Below are 23,725 nucleotides of genomic sequence, written 5' to 3'. Positions count from 1 at the left end.
TGAAGGATTCCTATTGTGGATCAGTCAGATTGGGACCTCTTCACCTCATCTGTGTTTACCGTGCTTGTTTCGACTCACGGCTTTAAGAACGAGTTATGTCCTATGTGTAGCGTGCTTCTTTCGACTCATCGCTTCAAGAACGAGTTATTTCATGTGTAGTGTGTTTGTTTCGACTCATCGATTTAAGAACGACCGAGCATATACTCGTGTTTGGTTGCAAGAATAGTTAACTGATGTTGCCAGTGCAGAGTCCAAAAATTTTCGCAGAGTGTAGGCCGTATATTTTTGTCTTCTATTTTTTGCCACGTCAAGGAAGCCACAACAAGCCATACCCTGATGAATGACACGTCGCTGTGTTAAGGTCAAATGAGGTAGTGCCTCTACCCCGGAAAGACGGATATGGCAGATTGAGTTGATCAATGGAACGTCTAACACTTCCTCTGGCTGCTGAATGGAGAGGAAAGTAATCAGTCAAAGAATATTCTTCAGAAAACCTTATCCGTTTGTACAATCACATTTCCATATTAAACCTTTGTGCGTATCTGGTGTACCAAATTTGCTAAAATATATAATCATCAGATGACGTTACGTTACGTGACGTTATGTTGTGATATAGTGATACGTGACTACATGTTGTGCAAAAAAGTGAAAGAACGTCAGGGGTCAGGAAGCTTAAGTATCAAATATAATCATTTCAAGTTCCTCTAAGATAGCAGACAGGATCTAAAACTATTGCGATGTGTTGGTGGGGTACTTTGGGACTCATAACTGTGATCGTTTGTCTGTCCACGACAAGTAAGTGTACTGTGAAATCTAGACTTCTAGTGATGTAAGATTTATTTGTTACATTTCAATGATCGTAATAATAATTCTCTAGTGGTTCTGTAGGCTTTTGTCAAACAGGATGCCTTAATTGTCCTGTATATCAAGACACGGAAGAAAGTCCCACTGACAACCCTTTAAATTTATATCTTGTTAGTTCATAACAGTTTCGGTGATAATAGTACACTGCAGGAGAAGATCTTAAACAGAAAAGTACGATACACGCATTGTAAACCTTTTAACAATCCTCGATAATCGACGAATGTCGCTGACAATAGCTAAGTTACAATAGTGTAAATTAAATTGTTTAGTCAGTCGATATGGTGATGGTAGGTCATCGGTAATTGGCACAGTGGATCTCCAGTTGCCTCAATTGAAAGACACATAGACCATCTCGTAGATTTGACACTTTATAAAATGAAGTTGTGAACTGAAGGATCAAGCTTTTCGGTGAAATTGCATGGCGTGTAAACTAATGATTATTCAGAATTTTCTCCATAAACTGATTGCTGAAATAAACTTCCGCGTGTGCAATTTGCAGTCACGCAAGCCTCGAAACTTAAAATGTAAATTTAGAAAAACACATTCAGTGGATGCGGAATGAATGAAATAAGACTGAACGACTGAGATATTGCAAAATGTCCGACCTAAGAACAACGCGGCGTCAACTACAATTTTAATATCATAGGTGACGAATTACTCTTTAATTTTGGCTCGAAATTTCAGCGTTAATTTAAATTGCCATGGCAACCCTTCTGTACGTCTCAGTGTCAAGATGGCGACGAAGTTTTAAAATGCCGTAAATGAAGATGTCAGGGAACAAGAAGACGCTTTAGAAAACCTGAACACACAAGAGAGCATCAACAAGGATTCTAACAGGTATTTTGCCGAAAAAGTTTGAAAACTTCTGAACTTTATAAGCCAAATTTAAGGTCTAAACATTTGAGAGAGTGGAGTTCTCGATACCGTCCAGGATAAACATGTCAAAAATCCAAGATTGCTAACGTAATTCGTCACCCATGATATTAATAGGTAATCAAATGGTATACTCGTGAAATTAGGCAATAATTTCACTTGCGTTTTGTCCAAATCCTAATAATTTCTTTCGCCTGAAGGCTCGGGAAATTATCAGGATTTGGACAAAACGCGCGTGAAATTATTCCCTTATTTCACTCGTCACCATTTGATTACACATTTATATACTAATACTGCGCTTTTACCTAACTGCAATTGTGTCTTTTTTTTTGTGTTTGTTGTAACGCAATTTAACAATTGTGTCAAACTAATTTAAAGTAATTTTCACGGGATGAAGATGTACTGTAAACGTTACCAGGAGAGGGTGCTGCCTCGTTCCTAGGTGTCTCAAGTGTGAAAAAACGCAACTGCACGAGCCATCAAGGAGTATCGCGCAATAGACCATGGGAACGTTAAGCGTGGACGCAAAGCACGTTGGGAAGGTGAACAAGAAAAATGAGACGCAGCGTTCTTCTCTTCGTCTTTCCCATGATACCTAGCGCGGGACCAAAATCCCAGTCGCTCTCAAATCCGCTAGAACGCGCCTGGGTACGAGGCAGGGGAGGATGATTTTTTTGGATCGGTTTGCTGCACTGTCCTGTATACGTAAGTGCTACAGAAGTTGTTTATATCAAGCTCCTATTTTTTTTGGTTGTTGTTGTTCTCATTGCCGAGAAAAGGTTTACACTGCCATGGTTTTTATGTTCCAGTTTGTGAGTTATTAATTTGTTTAAAGAAAGTTACCAATTTGCTTGGAATTAGCCCTTTTCCAATATAAAATAGTCAAATTTACCAACCTGCGCATGAAACAGGTTTGTAAGGTGAAACAGAAGAAATTCCAATGTTTAATGTTACGGAAAGGCTAGTAATTTGTTTCAAACTAGCCTTTTTCCATATAAAATAGGCAAATTTACCAAATTCAGCACGAAACAGGTCTTTCAAGTGAAAAATAAGCAGTTCCAATCTTTAATGTCAATTTTAATAATTTGGTACGGAACCGGCCCAGGAAAACATCCTCGGTAACTTATTTCGTAATATATAGATTTAGCCAGGGCTAAAAGCGAGGCTCCCATTAATAAATTTATAATTTAAATCAAACAATAAACTTGTATTCGAATTCCACAATTCAGTTAACTTTAGAGCACATTTATGTGACTTTTGAGGGAAAGGCTACCTGATTTTAGAGAAAAATAATTTGCAAACAGCCCAAGAGTGAACCAAATCTTACATCGAGTTGGTAGCCTCATATGTACACCCAAAAACTGGTAATCATCGTCGATCACATTTAAGAGCCATAATGGCTCTTGATCACCGTAGATTAATTAGTGGAAAAAAAATCAGGCCAACTTTTTGGCGTTCGACAAGTTTACTTTGCAAAATCTTGTCAACAAATCTGGGTGCGTGTAAACCAACCTTTTATACCATTTATACATCACATCTGAGGTGAAACAGTAGTATGAGGCACTGTTTTTATCATACCGGCAGACCTCGGACAGAAAGCAGTATTTCACAATACAAATTGCACTCATTCAATATTCATAAACTGTTAAAAAAATTTCCAAAATCACCTATACGGCAATCCGGTTCTCACTTTCGTAGTGCGAGCTGTGGCGAGTGTTTGAATGAACATTAACAGAGTTACGCTCCAACATTATAAAGAATTTAATCTTTTTTTTTTTTGTTTAATGGTTTATTAACGCGCGGCATTTTGAGTACTCCTGCAAGCGATGTTCACTGAACGACTGAAAACAATCGGCACAGCGATTAAAATTACAAGAGAGACTACTAACAATCAATAAAAGAAATATAATTCGGTGTAACATATACAGAAACAACAATTTTCATTCAGGAAGACAATTAAAGTATCCCTAAAAATCCTGAGTCTTCAAGCTTCGAGAGGCCTACTCTGGGACCTAAAGTCGCCTAAAGTAGCCCAAAGTCGCCTTCAGTCGCCTAAAATCGCCTTAAGTCGCCTAAAATCGCCTTAAGTCGCCTAAAGTCACCTTTGGTTTCCTTAAGTCACTAAATCATTCAAATCTTAACGAGGTTCAAATGGTCTTGTAGTTATTACTTTTTTAGTTTTCTATTTCCAGAATGCATGATTTCTCATAAAGTGTGTAATAACCCATGTTCAATAATATTAGCCACAGACCCACCCCAACCCCAAAAAAAAACTCCCACGGTGACTTAAGACCCATTAATTTCCTCTCCAGCCCTCTAATTTATACATTTAATTACCTTACACAATTTACTACACTTAATAATTAGTCGTAAGCAATACAAGAATAATCATTCCTGTATTGTTTATGCAAAAATGACAACATATAGTACACAACTTTATCCAGTCACTTGTACAGGTATTTTATTAATTTCATCCGAGAGGTTTGTCTCATATTTCTGAGTAAAAATATTGTTTAAGAAGGCATTCAAAGGTTCAAGTTCTAGCTAAATTACATTAAACAGTGTGCAAAGAGAGTAGACAGAGTAGTGTCCAGGCAATAGCCCTGGGGTACTGGATTTTATGATTGGGCTAGTGAACTGCGTTTTTAACTTGCCTGGCTGGCAAGAAAAGTTTTTTAGGGAATTCAGATTACAGAAGAACTGTAATCAGTCCCATTCATAAAAAAAATTGGGGTTAGTTAAAACATGGCTTTCAGGCTAGTGTATGCTAGGCAAGCTGTAAAGTTGACTTTCTTTGCACCATGAACAAAATATAGTTAAAACTCTTTTCTACTGCTTTGTGAGAGTCCAACATTGAAAGACATTTCAAGTAACTAAGATCAATACAGGTAGGTTGAAGGGAGAAAAAAAAAACAATTATTGCCGCCACAACATTAATCTAAATTTTCTGGTAGTTAATACAAGTCTAAAGGTCAATCGAAAAAAGTGTCCATGTAAATTACCGACCCAGATTTTAAGAGCAACTAATGATAAGTTTTTTCTCCAGCACACAACCTCTGATCTGTATTTACCGTCGAATTATATCCATCTATCATTGACAGAAACACAATCACTCTTATAAACTTGAACACTTAGCTTAGCTTGTACAGTCGTCTCTTTAGGTCTTCCCTTCCAGACAGAAATTCAAGCTTTGTACATCGAAGGTGCGTAATACTGCTCTTTGTTTATGTTGTCGTGATTGCTCCCTGCCAAACGATTTGATATAATCGACCATTATTGATGAAGAACGTTGAAAAGCGAAATAATACTGTTCTTTCCTCCACGTTATGGCCGCCCAGAAAGCAGTGTGTTTTGATCACGTGACTAACTGGTCTGGAGGCGGGGAGAGGGCGGGACCGAGAAACCATGGAAATTAGCTTGCGACTGCAGTGGAACTCTGGGAGAAGCAAAATGGCGGATAGAATGTTGTACCTCGCGTTTTCGTTTAAAGATCTCGTTTTAAATGGAAATTTCTGACATAATAATGGAAACGTTTACACCTGGTACTGCCACCGGTTAAACATGACGCATAATGCTTCCTTTTGTGCTAAGAGCGTAAACGCTGCCGCGTGGAACAGACCGAGCGAGGTTGGTTGAAGCTAAGCTTAGTTGTTTCTGCTGGTGCATAAATGCTCTCATGAAATCATCCCGACTGGAAAGTTTCCAGAGAGACCATGGATAAGAGAGTACGGTTCACTAGCGAAGCAAGTATTTGGAAGTGTTTTGTTTGACTGAGACAGGAAAGGAGCAATATATATACGGCGAGAACTACAAACTTTTTGTTTTGAATTCAATTGGAAAAACATCCTCGTAGCCAAACGTGTGGGGACAAACATTGGCAGAGCAACTGCCAAGACATACAATGGGGATCGTCATTTCCATAATGTGCGATATCGATAAGTGATTTTAGATGTTTTAAATTAATTACTTAAATGTTTGTTGTCAAATTATGAAAAAAAAGACATTTCAATATAAAGTTTTTGCTGCAAACCAGCTCACAGTATTTTACAGAGATGTATTGAAATACTCTACTTTTAGGGTTTTATTTTTTGGAAAAAGAAATGCAGGAACCATTGACTTTTTGTCCCTTATATTATGAAATAATGCATTTAAAGACCAAGAGAAAATTTACCCTTTTGGTTGCTTCTAACTCAGATTTTGTCTCTGCTAATGTAATACTAAACCAACACCCTTGATATTAGCCTGTGCCACAGATAGAACTAAACTCTGGGTTAAGTCCATCTGCAAAACAGTGGCAAAATCCTAGTTCTGGGCCCCCTGAGTGTGTATCAGGATTAGAGAACATGCCAGGACTGGACTGTTAAAAATGCCATTGTCCATTTGCCAATCATGTTGAAGGGGAACTCAAAATGCTGGTAATTCATTTAGTGCATCAGGGCCCAGAACAAGGATATTAGAGCTGCTTTGCAAATGTTACTAACCACGGTTAGAATACACCTGCAACACAAGCTACCTTGATATTTAATGTTCAAAATATTAGGTAGCTGAGATTGTTGAAAATTTGGAAGACTAATTTAGATGTCTTCAAGACTGAATTAACTTATGCTACAACATTGTGTCCCTAGAGAGGTAGTGTTATCAGATTTTGATTTTGTATATGTTGTAGTTCATTTTTATTTCAGTTAATTTTTATTTTTTCATCGTTACTGGGTATGGTTATGTATGCTAATGAATTTAAAACAAAGGAAAACCAAAAATTAACTGAAATTAAAAATTAACTGCAACATATTCACTAACATGTAACTCACCTAAATGTCACCTTTTTCTCCTTAAGTCACCTAAAGTCGCCTTAAATCGCCTAAAGTCGCCTTAAATCCCCTTAAGTCGCGCAACATTTTGGCCAAATTTTCCTAAAGTCGCCTTAAATCGCCTTAAGTCGCCTAAAATTACGGCGACTTAAGGTCCCAGAGTAGGCCTTTCGAGCTTAAGTTTATGTTTTAAGCCGGCTTCCCGGTGTTTGCTTTTTTCAAAGACGAACTCGAGGTAAGAAAATCGCTCAAAGCTTTCTTTTCCGGCCAGAATTATAACTAAATATTCTTTGGAACGTTTTCTTTCTATTTGCGGTAAGGAAACTGTCTAAAGGCTTTTTAAAGTTCTGTAAGCTTATCAAAGCTGATACTCGGTCAGATCATTGTCTCAAATCCTACAAACGTGCATAAACTAAATGACCGCATAAACTCCGCTCGACTTCATTAAATTAGATCCAAAAAAACAAACATCAAATACAATAATTTCTCTGGGTTACCATTCGAGATGCAACTCCCGAAAGGTATCAAGAAAAGCCAGTATCGCTTCAGACTTTGCAATCCTCTTACGCATCAAGCAAGGTGAAAACGAAAACGATGCCATCCGAAATCGGATTTCCGACTTTGACAAGCGACGTATTCCTCAACCAAAAACCCAGTAAACAAACTAGCCATGAATAACAGAGGACTCCTGATAGCAGCTGAATTTCATTTTGCACATCCAGTGGAAAAAGACAGTTAAAAACATCACAAGTTGACACAAAACTCTGTCAGCTTCAGCTGTCAAAGTAAACAAGATTCAAGATGCTGCATAAATTTTCCGCATGAACTCACCTGTCAAATTTTGACCAATCAGAGCATAAAAATTGGACGTAGAGCGTGACCAACGCGTGACCATGGTGAGAAAAGTCAAAAGCAACTGTCTTCCCTGCCTGTAACAGCTGGCTGAATTTTCGCGTCCGAGGTCAGTTTGCAATCAAAATTTTAATTGTGTAGCACGTAAACACAACATATTTCATATGAATTTAGAAAAAACTTGAACTTGAGCCTGCGATCACTTGAAAACTAGTAACTTGTCAGCGGATAACTTCAAAAAATACGTGACCTCGATAGGTCGACACCTGAGCCCGCGATACGGTCAAGTGATACTGGTCAGCGGGTACCCTGTTTTGACAGCTGTCAATTGATCAAAACATTGATGTCCAATATGTGTGCATTATCAGTTTAACTAGTAAAAGTATGAGATTGAACATTGTTCGCGATCTAGTAAAACAATTAACTGGTCAGCGGACAGCTTCCAAATTAATCACGTCACCTCGATGAGTTGACACATGAGCCCGCGATATGGTCATGGGATACTGGTCAGTGGCTATCCTGTTTTGACAGCTGTCAATTGACCATAGTGTGAATGTCCTAAAATCCCATATTAAAGATGTGGACTTGCCAAGACACGCCTGAGACACCCCTCCCTTCCTTTTGATAGTCTCCCCTATCCCACCCGTACAATCTGTAGACGCGTACGTACGTACGTACGCTCGGTCAATCACGTGACAACCAAACGAAAAGAGAATGACCATATTCCATGAGTATGGGGCTCTGTCCCACGCGCGCTTCGCGCGCGCGGGAGCCCCGCTACTAAAACCCATACTTCTGTCTGTTATTTAATATATATTTCAAGCGTTCTTTTCTTTCCTTTAAATATTGCACATCCCTAGAATATGACTCTTGATTTATTTAATATTTTGCGAATTTATCTTCACTTTCATTCACTTATTCCTTCGTGGGAATTCAGAGTGTGTTCATTGGCCGTCGGGAAAATACGGGTTACCTAAAGCTACATCCGGGTGTCCTTCGTCGTATGGATTCCGCTGGAGGACTGGATGGCGATTTCAAGACACAAACAGCTATTATTCAAATAACAGAAAGTCCGAAGAATTTCACCTTGATGGAGAAGTGGACAACAAAAAAGTAAACAGGTCGTTCTGCATTAAAACGAATACAGTCAACGACCTCGAAAACAGTAGGCCTTCCTGGCCCTCAGGTTAGCAAATTTCTGCTGGTACATTCCTACAAGATAACATGATATTTACTGAACACAGAAGTGAAAGTATTTTGTATGCGGATAATTTCTTTTGCTTCTTCTTCTTTTTTTTTTCGTTATGTGTAGCACAATTTAATTAGATGTTTCATAATCCATTTTAACTTATTTTTCAGTTTGCTCGGTTTCCTTCGTTCTTTTTAGGGGAATATTTTACATAACCCCTCATTACTCTTCACTGTCTGAAAAGTTGGTGGCGGCTTTCTTCAAATATATATATTTTTTGTTTTATTCTTTTGTTTACTTCTTCATCGCCTTACCGTAAGGATCAGTTTGCCGTTTCATATTTTTCTACAAGTTTAATTGTACTGATCCAGGTCTAAAACTGGGAGATCCGGCACCACTCATTGGTTTGTCGCTGTGGACCTGCTGATATTTTGTATATTTTTGATTGTAGCAGGGGTGTGCGGGGCTGAAATAAACAATAGCTGAAAAGAATAACAAAACAATGCAATATATATTTCCCCTGCTCCTATTCCCCCGGTCATATTCCCCTCGACATGTTTAACCATCCTAGTAAAACAACAGGAGTCAGAATTTTGAATTTCGGTTTAATGAACTTACCACATTTTCGTGGACTTCATTTTCTTCGTCGGCAGTTGTCACAGAGCAATGTCCTTCAAACTAAAAATTCGCATCACCAGCCGCGTCACCTTTAAACAAATTTGACATAACATCTCCAACGTCTACCTGCGAACATCCTGGTTTGCAATGTGACTCGCTGGACGACTGACACAAACTGAGATCTGTCGCAGTGGGAGGTCCAAAAGAGTTTCCAAAACTGTGCCTTAACGTTAAGAATACTTCTTTCTCTTTCTTTCTCTTTCTTTTTTGGTAAAACTACTGCTTGACTACTCCACAAGAATTGGCCAATTTCCATATTTTAGAATTCAACCTCAAACAATTCGAGGCTCTTGGGAACAGGCACCTCTAAAGAATTAATTTAAAGCTTTTTGCTTTAGGAAAACTCACAAGTTTAAAAGAAGCACGTTATTTACCTGTCCCTCGGGGAAATGTGATATACTCACCTGGTGCCGCCCAGAGGGGGCAGCCCGAGGGGCGGTACTAGGTGAATATTTCCATACCCCCTCGTTCCAGGTAAATAACCCTTACTAAATTTCGTTAATACGTATTTTCCTGACTAAATAAATGAAACTGATTGCTAGTAATTGGAAGCAAATATTGTTACGTTTCTCAAGAAGGTTTACAATTTAAGGCGAGGCATGCAACGCTTTAAACTTTTATTTACATCTTATCCTCTCTCTAGGTAAATACTGTGTTTACAAGAAAGGTTTACTGTGCCCGACAGGTCTAACAAATGGTTTTGTTTACTGGGATGATGACGACTCCTATAATTTGAACAAAAAAGGTGGAATACTTCCTTCCGGCAGATATGAAGACGGTGATACAGAAATAAAGTTTTGCTGCAAAACAGACGGAAATAAAAGTGAGCCAATCCTTCTTCCCACTGAACTTCCATTTTTTCTGTTGGCTTACGGATCAAAGAAATGTCAAATGGTCAAATGGGCGATAGCGACCCCGGAATGGATATATTACGACACAGAGGATTATCGTAACAGTGACAATAGAGGACGGTATTATCCCTACAATGCAGGAAAACAACATCCAACCATATATTACTGTTACTACCGAGGTTAGTCACCCTATGGCACTGTAGTAGCCTATCCTATCACCACACACCCATGAAGTTTTGTATTAAACATGACAACCGATTTACTGTCTATTCAGTTGACCGTCGAATGCGCAGTTAAAAACAATTCAGCTGTTAACAATAATCAACTGATTTATGAAACCAAAAATCCAAATTGTACTGTTAAATGCTTCACGCGCCCATTTTAACTACTTGACGTTTTCCTATAAAGGGCGAAAGCATTTAGGCCAAAAAAGACGTTCAACTCCATTGCACTTTGCACTTGCTAAACGAATTTTAATGTTTCGTACTCGCAGTGATCCGATCTATCAGGTTTTTCTCACTTGAATTTAATCCTGAACTTGCTTGAATGAGAACAGAGGACAGACATGAGGTTCCATAAGGCATTAACCCTTTCACTTGCTACTCGTTACCTATCTTTCAGGATGTAATAACACCATGAGCGGAGTCAACGGCACCTTCCACTCACCAAACTATCCAAACAAATACCCGGATGGACAGTACTGCTCCTGGAGGATCACGGTCAGCCCAGCGCAAATAATCCACCTCATGTTCACCAACTTCAGTTTGCAGAGCGAGAATAACACTGATGCTTTATATGTGTTTGATGCGCAAAATGACACAGGGGAGTTGTTGGGAGTATTTTATGGACAGCACCCTCCCCCCATGAATGGAATCAAGTCCTCGTCAAGCCATATGTTTATCATATTCAAATCAGATGAAACTGATTCTAATTTTCATACCGGCTTCAATGCCACGTACAGTACCGTGTACAAATCAGGTAAAAAAATACCGGAAATTACTTTTCAGTGCCAGTTTATGACCTCTATTTACCTGCAGAAAAACTGTCGAAAACGGATAATCTAAAGTACAGAGTCTGGCGCGTTTTCATTTTCATCGTTGAAATGCTTTTAACTTATGGGCAGTTGTGGATGTACTATATTGAATTATCCTGAAAAACTGCGGGATAAGGACTGAAATTAATATCAACATACGTAAATAAAACGCAAGATTTTTTGTAATCTGAGCAAAAAAAAAAAAAAAAAAATTCCCCTGGCCTGGGTTGTTCAAAGCTGGGTTAAGAAAGCCGAGGGTAATTGCATAATTTGATTTCCGAAGATATTAAAGCCCAAATCCATATTCAGTTAATTCTTGTCTACAATTTGATGATTGGATGCTCTAAAAACAATAGAGAAAATTATTCGAGAAAAGAAGAAGAAACCTGAATTAAAATGTAACCCCGGGTTAGTGCTAATCGGCCTTTGGACAACTGGGCCCTAGGCTAATTGTTCCAGCTTTCTAAAAGTAACTGTACTTTTTTTCTGATTAAAATACTACAGCGGTAATACCTACCCAAGAAGTCGCGTCAACAACTGCTAAAACATTTTTACCTTCATCATCAAAGACCACATCTGACATGGGAGTGACAGCAACAACTGTTGTAGCGACAAAAGACATCGGGAACAAAGACCAAAGGCACGCGTCTCAAGGAGAAGGTAACATATACTCGAGTTTTTAGTTGTGTAACACACAGTAAAAACCCACGTGTACAAACTTAGTGGTTTCAGAACCTCCTGGCAGAAATAAGCCAATTCATTGCCCAAACATATATAAGAAACTGTTTAGCCAAGCAAGATCAAGCAGGTTATTCTATGTAAGTTACATTTAAGTTATTTAAAGCAAGAAGTTTGAGATGCTACAATTGTACTGATAAAGACCTGAGTAAAACGTTTTGCTCATGTATTGATTAAGAGCATCCTTTTATACATCCGATAAGCGAAATCTTTTTCCTTTGAGCTTTATAAAAGAAAAATTGCCACCTAAACTATCGCTGCATGTATTGCCTGGTACCGACATCATCACATGCACATTGTTTTTTAGCTACTTTTGCACGAAACTGAAACAAATATAATACGTACGTTACGAAAATACGTGTAACAAGGTACACAAGATGACAACAGCTCTCCACAGCGACATCTGCTCGAATTGTGCTGAGCATGAAGCGTCGTAAAGTACAAATCAGCTGACAAATATCTAAAAGACGATTAAAAAAGACGCTTGATATTTGATATCAATGTAAGTCGTAGAAAGACGAATTAACCTCACCTTTCAACTCTTTTGATATTCTGCTCAGAGCCCGATCGATTGTCGTCAAAGATAAACCTATATTTAGTATGTAGACGTATGCACAATGAAGGTCAATTGCCCTTTGTCACTCAAAACAGCTGATTTTTGATTTGGTATAATTGACACGTGTACGGTGACCTTTTAAGCGAAAATTAAATAATGTCTGAAGATTCCTTTCTTGGAAAAGACTCAGAAAAAGTGCTCAAGTTGGGGTCATCAGGCTTTGGTATCGGTCCAAAACGTGTTCCTCTTTATAGCCCGAAATGCCACATGTCCGTGTACTGAGTCTGTACTTATCGCGAAATCACCAATTTTACGTCCCCAATTAAAAGCATTGCTAACTCCTGTAGGCTAAAAATCCTATTGAAAAATATATATATTATCATTATCATCCGGCATCGCTACTATTATTGTTATTATTATTATTATTCTCACAGTAAACGTTGGTACTGGAACTCTTGTCAGAAATTGTTCTCTCTATCAAGTTAATGACCTCATACAGAAAGTTTAGCACCTTTCTCAGGATATTAGCTGTACCAAGCAGCGCTGATTTGTGAAACGTCCGAGACAAGCACTTTAATCCAGAGATACAAATTAAGAATGGAGCCAAGGGCACCAATCACCACAGGAACTACTTCTGTCTCCAAGTTCCATACTCTAGCATTTACAATTATACAGTCTCAGTTCCTATTATTATTATTATTATTATTATTATTATTATTATTATTATTATTATTATTATTATTATTAAATACATTTTAATCGACAAGTAGATGAATTCAGACTATTTTTTAACACGATGATAGCTCTGTAAACTCCAAGGACATTTTACAGATACACAAACCAGTAATAAGGAATAATTAGAAAGTATCAAAATAAAAAGGATTTGAATATTGATATTTTGACACAATTTGCCATTTCCAAGCTTACTTCACTTTAATCCAGTCTTTTTTTAATTCCAGGTTGACTTCGTGGATTCATTTTTTAATTTTCACTTTTAGTACAACCTCTCTTCTCGCAGCTCTGTTTTAATTTTTAAGCATATATATTTAATCCTTTAGCTCATTGGTGGGGTTTGAGCCTTGAAATCTTACACTTTTTTTCCGGTACCTAAGCCGCAGTCTACTAATCACTAATTAAAAGTTTGTTTGTGTTTTCCCCAAGGAGCCCCCAGCATAATGGGTTCGCAAACATGAAAAGAATTACAGTATCTCTTCCCAGGGCCAGCGGAAAATACGTCATTATATTTTCATTTAATACGCCATTTGCATGATGGCGTCATTTTACAACTGTCAGAATCCAGTTGATAATCACAGCGAGGTTCAAATAGCAAAAGCCCCAATTTCAGGCGCACGCAACGTCAGTTTTCGGAAAATATCTGTTCGAAAGACGATTTGAGATCTAGAATTTTCGGAACATTTTTTGTAAAATTTCTTGCTTGCCTACCTCTCCTAAGATTTTTGAACATCTAAAAATTGGTGTAATTGCCCATTTTTAACGGATTTTTACCCTAAAAAGCTCACCTAGAATTTTCGGGAGCCTTTTTTCTGGCTGAAATTTTCGAAAAGGTAAGTTTTGATCCCTATGATTTTCGGATCTCGAGACTTTCAGCTAGGAAATCCGAAAATCCAAACTTTTAGGGGATAAAAATATGCCTATATCTACCTTTTAAATACTAAAATACGTTTAACAATGCTATGTTTAAGTGGTTTTGAACTATATTCACGCTGCAATTTGCATAAGAAAGATAAACCCTGAAGGATTCCTATTGTGAATCAGTCAGATTGGGACCTCTTCACCTCATCTGTGTTTACCGTGCTTGTTTCGACTCACGGCTTTAACAACGAGTTATGTCCACGTGTAGCGTGCTTGTTTCGACTCATCGCTTTAAGAACGAGTTATTTCATGTGTAGCGTGTTTGCTTCGACTCATCGATTTAAGAACGACCGAGCATATACTCGTGTTTGGTTGCAGGAATAGTTTACTGATGTTGCCAGTGCAGAGTCCAAAAATTTTCGCAGAGTTTAGGCCGTATATTTTTGTCTTCTATTTTTTGCCACATCAAGGAAGCCACATGTGTTAAGGTCAAATGAGGTAGTGCTTCTACCCTACCCCGGGTGCCAGAGACTTTTCTAGCGCGGTTTCCGGTTTCTGTCAAGTCTTTACAGTGACCCGCGCGAAAAGCTCGGCTCTCGGCTCTCGCGGCTTCGGCCTTCGGCCAACACCGAAAATTCCCACCGCACGCTGGAAAAACCTCTGGTACCCAGGGTACCTCTACCCCGGAAAGGACGGATCCCGGGAGACGGATATGGCAGATTGAGTTGATCCATGGAAAGTCTAACACTTCCTGTGGCTGCTGACGGGAGAGGAAAGTAAACAGTCAAAGAATATTCTTCAGAACACCTTATCCGTTAATTCAATCACATTTCCACATTAAACCTTTGTGCGTAACTGGCGTACCAAATTTGCTAAAATATTTAATCATCAGATGACGTTACGTTACGTGACGTCATGTTGTGATATAGTGATACGTGACTACATGTAGTGCAAAAAAGTGAAAGATGGTCAGGGGTCATGAGGCTTAAGTATCAAGTATAATCATTTCAAGTTCCTCTAAGACAACAGACAGAATCTAAAGCTATTGCGATGTGTTGGTGGGGTACTTTGGGACTCATAACTGTGTTCTTTTGTCTGCCCACGACAAGTAAGTGTACTGTGAAATCTAGACTTTTAGTGATGTAAGATTTATTTGTTACATTTCATTGATGGTAATAATAATTCTCAAGTGGTTCTGTAGCTTTTTGCAAAACAGGATGCTTCAATTGTCATGTATTGTTACGAAATTAAATCGAGACACGGAAGACATTCACAAGCAGTGCCGTAGCCAGACCAAACGGCCAACCGAGGCAGGCGGGAGTTGCTAGGGGGGTTCGGGGGCATCCCCCCCCCCCCGAGAAATTTTGAACTTTAGTCTCTCGGAAATGCGATTTGCAGCGTTTTCTGGGCCTTTCGGTAACTTTTTTTCGAGTTAATTTAAGTGGAATTTAAAAAGCAATAATCAGAAACAAGCTACATAATCTGGGTGACCATTAACCTCGCCTATGGTTTTGATCAGTATTTGTTCCAAAAAAATTTGAGTTAACGTACGTAGCCCCTTGAGATCGATGATATGGTAATTTTTTCATAGTATATTGACTGAATTGCTGAATTCTTTGTAATATCATGATGCGTTAAAAATATCCGATGATCGCTTATGTAAAATAAAAATGATCGGCGAAATTCGTCAAAATTTTACCGAGGCGAGTGCCTCGGTTGGCCTCATATTAGCTACGGCGCTGACAAGAACCCTTTAGATTTATATCTCGTCGCTTCAAACGGTGTTGGTCTTGATGAATCGACTACACTGCGTAAAAGAAGATCTTTAGCAGATAAATTCGATATACTTATTATTGTAGTTTATAACAATGTCCTATTCTGAGCGAAAATCGCTGACAATGGATAAGTTATTTATTGTGTAAATTATACTTTTCAGTCAGTCGATATGGTAATGGTAGGTGGTAAAAGTCATCCACCATCTCTTGTTGCCTTAATTTAAAGATATTTAGACCATCTTGTAGATTTGACGCATTAAAAAATAAAGTTATCAACTGACTGATTCTTTTTTTTGTGTGTGAAATTGCATTGCGTACAAAATTAGTCAGAATTTACACCATAAAACTGAATGCTGAAATTAACTTCCGCGTGTGCAATTTGCAGTCACGCAAGCCTCACTGAAGCCTCGAAACCTAATGCAGAGAGATGGGAAATATTTGTTAACTTTTCCTTTAGTTTTTATTCCCCTCTCAGTCACTAATAAGTTTGTGGATTTTAGGTTGCGTTCATTGGCCATCGGGAACATACGGGTTACCCAAAGCTACATTAGGGTGTCCTTCGTCGTATGGATTCCACTGGAAGACTGGATGGCGATTGCAGGACACTAATGGCGAAGATTCAAATAATAATAAGTCAAGCGAATTTCACCTTGATGGGGAAGTGGACAACAAAAAAGTAAACAGGTCGTTCTGCATTAAAGATAATACAGGCAACGAGCTCGAAAACAGTAGGCCTCCATGGCCCTCAGGTTAGCAACGTTGTGCACCATCAGTATTCACAAAAGATAGATATCTAAAACAGAAATGAAAATATTTATTTCTTTTGCTTCTTTCTTTCAATATGTGTAGAATAGTTAATCTATTTACGTTTAACTGATTCTTTTCAAACGAACATCGGTTCAATTTATTGTACTGTGTCAACTAAGAAACCGTTTCCTAGAAATTGGCTTGTTTCCTAGCTAGGTTTCCTCAAAGGAGTTAAAAAAGTAAGGGAGGGGTCGTTTTTAACTGTTATTTACAGACTTTACTTCTGTTCTCCTGCAGGCGAATATTGTGTTTACAAGAAAGATTCACAGTGTCCATCAGGACTGACAGGAGGTAACGTTTACTGGGATGACGACGACCTGTACTACGATAATTTGAATGACGATAGTGGAATACTTCCGTCAGGCCAATATCGAAAAAATACAAGGATAGATTTTTGTTGCCAAACAAGTGGAAACAAGAAGAGGCCAATCCTCCTTCCCACTCAATTCCCATTTTTTCTGTTGGCTTACGGATCTGATGAATGTCAAATGGTCAAATGGGCGATAGCGACCATGGAATGGATACATTATGACACAGAACACTGGGCTAACCGCGACCGTGCAGACTGGCCTTACCCCTATAATGCAGGAATAAAGCATCCAACCATATATTACTGTTATTACCGTGGTACGTCATCTCTATAGCATTTTTGAATTTTTTTTTCTATCCAATCACCCCACAGCCATGCAGTTTTGTGTAAAAATACAACTGATTTGCGAACTTTGAACGTCGTAAAACCAATTCAGTACTTGACAGAGGAAACACTTTTCCAGTTTCAACTTACAATAGCCGCTAAAATGGAGGTTCAGGGGTCAATATAATAAAACTTTTACAAGTTTATTTTCAAGTGCAGCCATCGTTTAGAGTCTGAAAACAATAGGTACATTCGCAAATTACGCTTGTAAAAGGTTGATTAAATTGACCCGCCAGATCTATTGCACTTACACCAAAAATGAAACACGACAGGTTGTACTCGCAATCAGTCGTTCTATTGGGTTTTCTTTCAATACTTTAAAGCTATAAAAGCGTTATACCTTCTGAATGCTATTCCTTTTTTACCTTTAAGGATGTAATAAAACCATGAGTGGAGTCAAAGGCACCTTTCACTCTCCAAGCTATCCAAACAAATACCCAGATGGACAGTATTGCTCGTGGAGGATCACGGTCAGTCCAGGACAAAAAATCCACCTCATGTTCACACACTTCAGTTTGCAGAGCGAGAACAATACTGATGCTTTATATGTGTTTGATGCGCAAAATGACACAGGGGAGTTGTTGGGAGTATTTTATGGGCAGCACCCTCCCCCCGTGAATGGAATCAACTCCTCGTCAAACCATTTGTTTATCATATTCAAATCAGATGAAACTGATTCCAGTTATCACGCCGGCTTCAATGCCACGTACAGTGCCGTGTACAAATCAGGTAAAAAACCCGGAAATTACTTTCAGTGCTATTTTATGACCTCTATTTACCTGCAGATAAACTATCGAAAACGGATAATCTAAAGTGCAGAGTCGGCCACGTTTTCATTTTCATCGTTGAAATGATATTAACTTATAGGCAACTGTGGATGTACTATATTGAATTATCCTGAAAAACTGCTGGATAAGAACTGTAATTAATATCAACATACGTTAATGAAAGACAAGATTTTTTGTAATCTGAGGAAAAAAAAAATCCCCTGGGCTGGGTTGTTCAAAGCTGGGTTAAGAAAACCCATGGTAATTGCATAATTTGAATTCCGAAGATATTAAAGCCCAATCCACATTCAGTCAATTCTTGTCTGCAATTTGATGATTGGATACTCTAAAAAGAATAGAGAAAAATATCCGAGAAAAGAAGAAGAAACCTGGATTAAAATGTAACCCCCGGTTAGTGCTAATCGGCCTTTGGACAACTGGGCCCTAGGCTAACTGTTCCAGCTTTCTAAAAGTAACTGTATTTTTTTCTGATTAAAATCCTGCAGACGTAATACCTACCCAAGAAGTTGCGTCAACAACTGCTAAAACATTTTTACCATCATCAACAAAGACCACATCTGACATGGGAGTAACAGCAACAACTGTTGCAGCGACAAAAGACATCGGGAACAAAGACCAAAGGAACGCGTCTCAAGGAAAAGGTAACATGTACTCGAGTTTTTAGTTGTGTAACGCACAGTAAAAACCCACGTGTAAAAACTTAGTGGTTTCAGAACGTTTAACCTGCTGGCAGAAATATGCCAATTCATTGCCCAAACATATATAAGAAACTTTTTAGCCAAGCAAGATCAAGCAGGTTATACATTCTATGTAAGTTACAGTTAAGTTATGACAAACATTTCAAGCAAGAAGTTTGACTTTGAGATTGCAAAGATTTGAAGATAATACTTTATCTATTTCTTTTATATATATATATTTATTTATCTTATTTGTTTTTTACATCTCTTGTTATTGAAATAATCCTACATATACATTCCGCAATCAATTTAGTCAGGCTTGTAATAATACACTTATGAATAACTGCTTATATATAAGGACAAAACCCAAGTATATTTCGTTTTCTTACAGACAACAAGTATATTTGCTTCATAGAAATTAAAAATTTAACTACTACTTAGCCTCAATTGAAAATAACTACCCCAAAATACGAGATTCTTTTTTGTCTGACAAGAAATGTTCGTCCTTACACGCGGCTTTATATTCTAGTTTTTCCAGTGAAGTAAGATTACATTTCCTCCACAAAAACCTTATTACCTAGAGACACTTTTTGGTAGCAAGGAACAAAAGGAACAAAAGCGAGAGTCATGTTGTCCGTTTAACGCAGGTTTTCACTGTATCTCACAAAGAAAACTATCAATATCATCAGTGGCTCTCGTTGAGACGTACCCCGTTACTATTGACTGAATTTATGTCTAGCAGGTTTAAACATTGTAGCTGTTGTTGTTCCGTTGGTGGCATTGCTCTTCCTAGTAGCCTTGCTTGTAGCCGGATTCGTTTTTTGCAAAAGGTGAGATTTGTGTTGACTCAGGTAACAAACTGACTATACAAAAATATATTCCTCGCATTTTCTCAGTATCCTTAAAAGGCACTGGATCATTATTCAGTTATAGGATTTAACAGTCACTCACTCATTCACTCACTTACTCTCGTCCACTTACTCAATCAATCAAATCAATCGATCAGTCAATCAATCCATCTATTAACCAGTCAGTTGGTCAGTCAATCTATTGCCACACAATGCAACCAAACAACCAATAAACCAAGCAAACAAACAATCAGTCAGGCAGTCAGCCGATTAACTAATCAACCAGCCACCCACTGCAAGCCGCTAATGACCCGTCCGAAACACAACTAGCCAACCAACCAATATTCAGAAGGTCAATCAATCAACCAACTAACCGATGAAAGCAATCAATGAAAAAACCAAACTACCAGCCAAGCAACCCTCACAAACAGTTAATCAAAATTTCAGTCAATTAATATATTAACCAGTAACTCAGACATTAGTATATAATTGTATGATTGATTTAAGATAATTATTTATCAGGAATAACTTAAAAGGAATCTTTATATTTCGCTTTAATTCACTTTAGGCGGAGGACGAAAAGGCAAGGACAAGGAACACCGAAGGAAGTAGTTTTTTCGAGGTAGTGTACGAAGCTCTCCTCTGCTGCTCCTGAATAGCTTTACTACTTAGGAAGAAGTTATTCCCCAGTTACTCAAATAAATAACCTTATACGCATTTTTTGTAAATTTTTGCTCTTCTGATTTGTAAAAGTGGGTATTTATTTATTAATAAGCTTACAGAAACTTTATTGGTAACAACTAGGACGTCTGTGTATTGTCCATGGCCTTGTATACAACGTAAGACTCAATCTGATTTTGGCAATTTTTAGTTAACACTTTGTTTCGAATTCGAGGCTGTCACAGTCAGGACAGGAAAAGCGTACCCTGAAGAACCATTTCATGAATTGATCATATAAAAATTTAGTTAACCCGTTACCCGTTGACCACTACCAAATTCAAATCTGCATTACTGCAAGCGAGCATAATGAGGAGTGATTGCAACTTCACCATATTGGGACAGATTGAAAAATCATTCACACTTTGAATGGATAAAATTCCTATGTAGATTTTTAGTTCAGGAAGAAAATTAAGCTGACAAGACTGAAATTTCATCTACCTCCCATGTGAATACACCGCTCGTAACGTATGAACGTGTAAACAATGAATTCATTTTAAAATAAAAATGAATAGTTACGGGATATGTTTGACCTGAACTGAATGTACAGGCGGCTGATTGTGTATTTAAATTGCAAATGGATCAATCTCATGACTGTTTGAAATGATTCTGTTTTACAGGTCCAATAGCGAAGGACCCAGGTCTGTTGAAAATCCATACTATAACAGGTACAAATATAAAGAAAATAAAACATTTGTCATTGTTTCTGCAGATTATATTAGAGTTAAAACATCTTTTTGGTATTTTACAGTGATATGGTGATAGTAAATACAGCTTGCTCTTCTGACGACAACGGGTTGTACACTAATGTTAGAGAGGATAGAAGGACTGACAAAGGTACATGCAAACGGCATGAAATTGAAAAACCATTGTCTGGCGAAAGTGAGGTGTACAGCAATGGTGCAAAGGACCACCTGAGTGATAAAAAGACATGCAAACTTCGGGAAATTGCCGAAAACGAACTGTACGCCAATGTTGAAGAAGACCGTAGGATTGACAAGGAAACATGCAAACAACTTGAACGTGAAAGCCCGTGGCCTTGCGAAAGCGAAGTGTACAGCAATGTTGTGACAGAACTCAGGGATGATAAAAATCCATACTGTGAAGAAAAACTTGCAGAAAACGAGCTCTACACCGAGGTTGAAGAAGACGAAAGGATAAACAAGGAGACGCGCAATGAGCAGGAAAGTGAAAATCCATTGTACGAGTCTGCTACGAGTGAAGTGGAATTTAATCCCATCTATACCTGACAAACACGTTTTAATGCCTTATTTCCTCATCAAAGTCGCGTCATTCTGTAGCTGGTAGTTTATCTACTGTGTCTGAAAACCGTCACCATGTGACGGAAAATTTTTTCTTTTAGAATCCGGAGTCTGTAAAATGTTGCCTTGGAATCCGGAATCCTGGGCTTTGAATCCAGAATACAGCTCAAGGAACCCGGAATCCCACTAACGATTTGAATCCAGAGTCCAACTTCCACTTACATAGACTGGAATCCAGCACCTGGAATCCTATCCGGAATCCACGGCGTGGAATCCAGAATCCAAGACTGTCTTGGATTTCCTTACATAGGCAGTGAAAGAGCAAGAATAAAATAGGACTTAACGTTTGAAAAAATGACGTTGACACTTAATCTGCAATTAGTTCATCAGTCCTAAGCTAACCGTATCCAGTAACAGTAAACCTATTGCCCAAGGTACAATCACGGACAAAAGTTGTTGGGAAGGTTGTACAACTTAACAGTGGTCCATTTTAATCCTCAAAAAAGAGAGTTTTCTCCTTTGCTAAATATCCCTCGTCCCCCCTATTCAATGTTGGGATATAACAGAACAATTACGCGCAACCATTAAGGTTTTGCTCAACATTGGGCCAGGGGCGGGAGGAGGAAGAAAAAAAAGAGGTGAAAAAAGCAACCTTCCCAACACTTTTGACGATGATTGTAGCTACAATAAACAATTAGCTGTTAATGTTTTTGTAGAACATTGCAATAAAAGTGAAGTGTTTCCCATTGACACTGATTTGTAGAACAAAAAAAGACGTAAGACGAAATTTCTCTCAAAATAGTAGCCATTTTGAGGCAATGCAAATTATAGAAGTTTAGGTTTACTCTTCGCCTTGCTATAACTTATTTAATCAAGTATAACTATAAGTCAATGGCCGCATTATCATGATATTAAACGACAAAAACATTATGACATAAAATGCTATTTTCTGATCGACCTCAAGCACGTCTAAATGACTCTTCTTTTACTTTCAAGCTCAACAAATAAACCTTAATAAAGCTTGCACCACACCTAGATTGGTTTCCTTTAATTTTAGCGGAGTTTGAAATAATATCCCAACAGCCATCCCCGCACCTTTTTTCACGAGAGCCCCCCGGGATAAAGGGATGATTCATCGTGCTTTCAGCTGGAAGTTTTCATCTTTTCCTCGATCGTCATCATTTGTCAGTATATTTTGTATATGCACACTTGAAGTGGCAGAAACAGCTGTTCTCAATGCAGCGACTAACCGAGCGATCTCGAGCTCGAGTAAAAAGACAGTGGCAGAACCAGACCTTCAGGTAAGGGGGAGGCCCGGTCATCCAGACCCTGAGATAAAAATCTTTTTCGGCCCTTCGGGGCTTAGTATGGTCTAAAAATAAGGTGGGGGCCCGGGCCCTGTTCTCAATGCAGCGACTAACAGAGCTCGAGCTCGAGTAAAAAGACAGTGGCGGAACCAGACCTTCAGGTAAGGGGGAGGCCCGGTCATCCAGACCCTGAGATAAAAATCTTTTTCGGCCCTTCGGGGCTTAGTATGGTCTAAAAATAAGGTGGGGGCCCGGGCCCTGTTCTCAATGCAGCGACTAACAGAGCTCGAGCTCGAGTAAAAAGACAGTGGCGGAACCAGACCTTCAGGTAAGGGGGAGGCCCGGTCATCCAGACCCTGAGATAAAAATCTTTTTCGGCCCTTCGGGGCTTAGTATGGTCTAAAAATAAGGTGGGGGCCCGGGCCCTGTTCTCAATGCAGCGACTAACAGAGCTCGAGCTCGAGTAAAAAGACAGTGGCGGAACCAGACCTTCAGGTAAGGGGGAGGCCCGGTCATCCAGACCCTGAGATAAAAATCTTTTTCGGCCCTTCGGGGCTTAGTATGGTCTAAAAATAAGGTGGGGGCCCGGGCCCTGTTCTCAATGCAGCGACTAACAGAGCTCGAGCTCGAGTAAAAAGACAGTGGCGGAACCAGACCTTCAGATAAGGGGGAGGCCCGGTCATCCAGACCCTGAGATAAAAATCTTTTTCGGCCCTTCGGGCCTCAGTATGGTCTAAAAATAAGGTGGGGGCCCGGACCCTCAGGGCCCCTTCCCTGGAACCGCCACTGAGAGACCCATATAAACCATTCCATGT

At 38.8% G+C, this 23,725-nt stretch overlaps 1 protein-coding gene across 2 annotated transcripts; it reads left to right on the top strand.

Annotated features, from left to right (window-relative positions):
• LOC140922016 (uncharacterized) lies at nucleotides 1-22,629 on the top strand. Of its 2 annotated transcripts, none has more exons than XM_073372045.1 (13): nucleotides 1-795; nucleotides 8,335-8,583; nucleotides 9,908-10,294; nucleotides 10,737-11,093; nucleotides 11,653-11,808; nucleotides 16,311-16,559; nucleotides 16,855-17,244; nucleotides 17,684-18,040; nucleotides 18,585-18,740; nucleotides 19,516-19,606; nucleotides 20,193-20,246; nucleotides 20,962-21,009; nucleotides 21,093-22,629. In XM_073372045.1, exons 1-13 carry the CDS (start codon nucleotides 738-740, stop codon nucleotides 21,589-21,591), a joined length of 3,051 nt encoding a protein of 1,016 aa, XP_073228146.1. In that variant the 5' UTR covers nucleotides 1-737; the 3' UTR covers nucleotides 21,592-22,629. The 2 variants fall into 2 exon arrangements, with proteins under 2 accessions (XP_073228146.1, XP_073228147.1); XM_073372046.1 differs by having other exon boundaries at nucleotides 3-795; nucleotides 19,519-19,606.
• The last annotated feature ends 1,096 nt before the right edge of the window (nucleotides 22,630-23,725 follow it).

This window comes from Porites lutea, chromosome 12 (assembly GCF_958299795.1).
Source record: "Porites lutea chromosome 12, jaPorLute2.1, whole genome shotgun sequence".
Taxonomy (NCBI): Eukaryota; Metazoa; Cnidaria; class Anthozoa; order Scleractinia; family Poritidae; genus Porites; species Porites lutea.
This window is presented reverse-complemented; position numbering and strand designations above follow the sequence as displayed.

What these genes read in the sequence shown, in the direction of transcription:
- LOC140922016 (XM_073372045.1), top strand. Translation starts at nt 738, where the DNA reads ATGTGTTGGTGGGGTACTTTGGGACTCATAACTGTGATCGTTTGTCTG. An exon ending in CGTTTGTCTGTCCACGACAA is followed by an intron (nt 796 to 8,334) that starts GTAAGTGTACTG and finishes GTGGGAATTCAG; the next exon opens with AGTGTGTTCATTGGCCGTCG. An exon ending in GAACGCGTCTCAAGGAAAAG is followed by an intron (nt 18,741 to 19,515) that starts GTAACATGTACT and finishes ATTTATGTCTAG; the next exon opens with CAGGTTTAAACATTGTAGCT.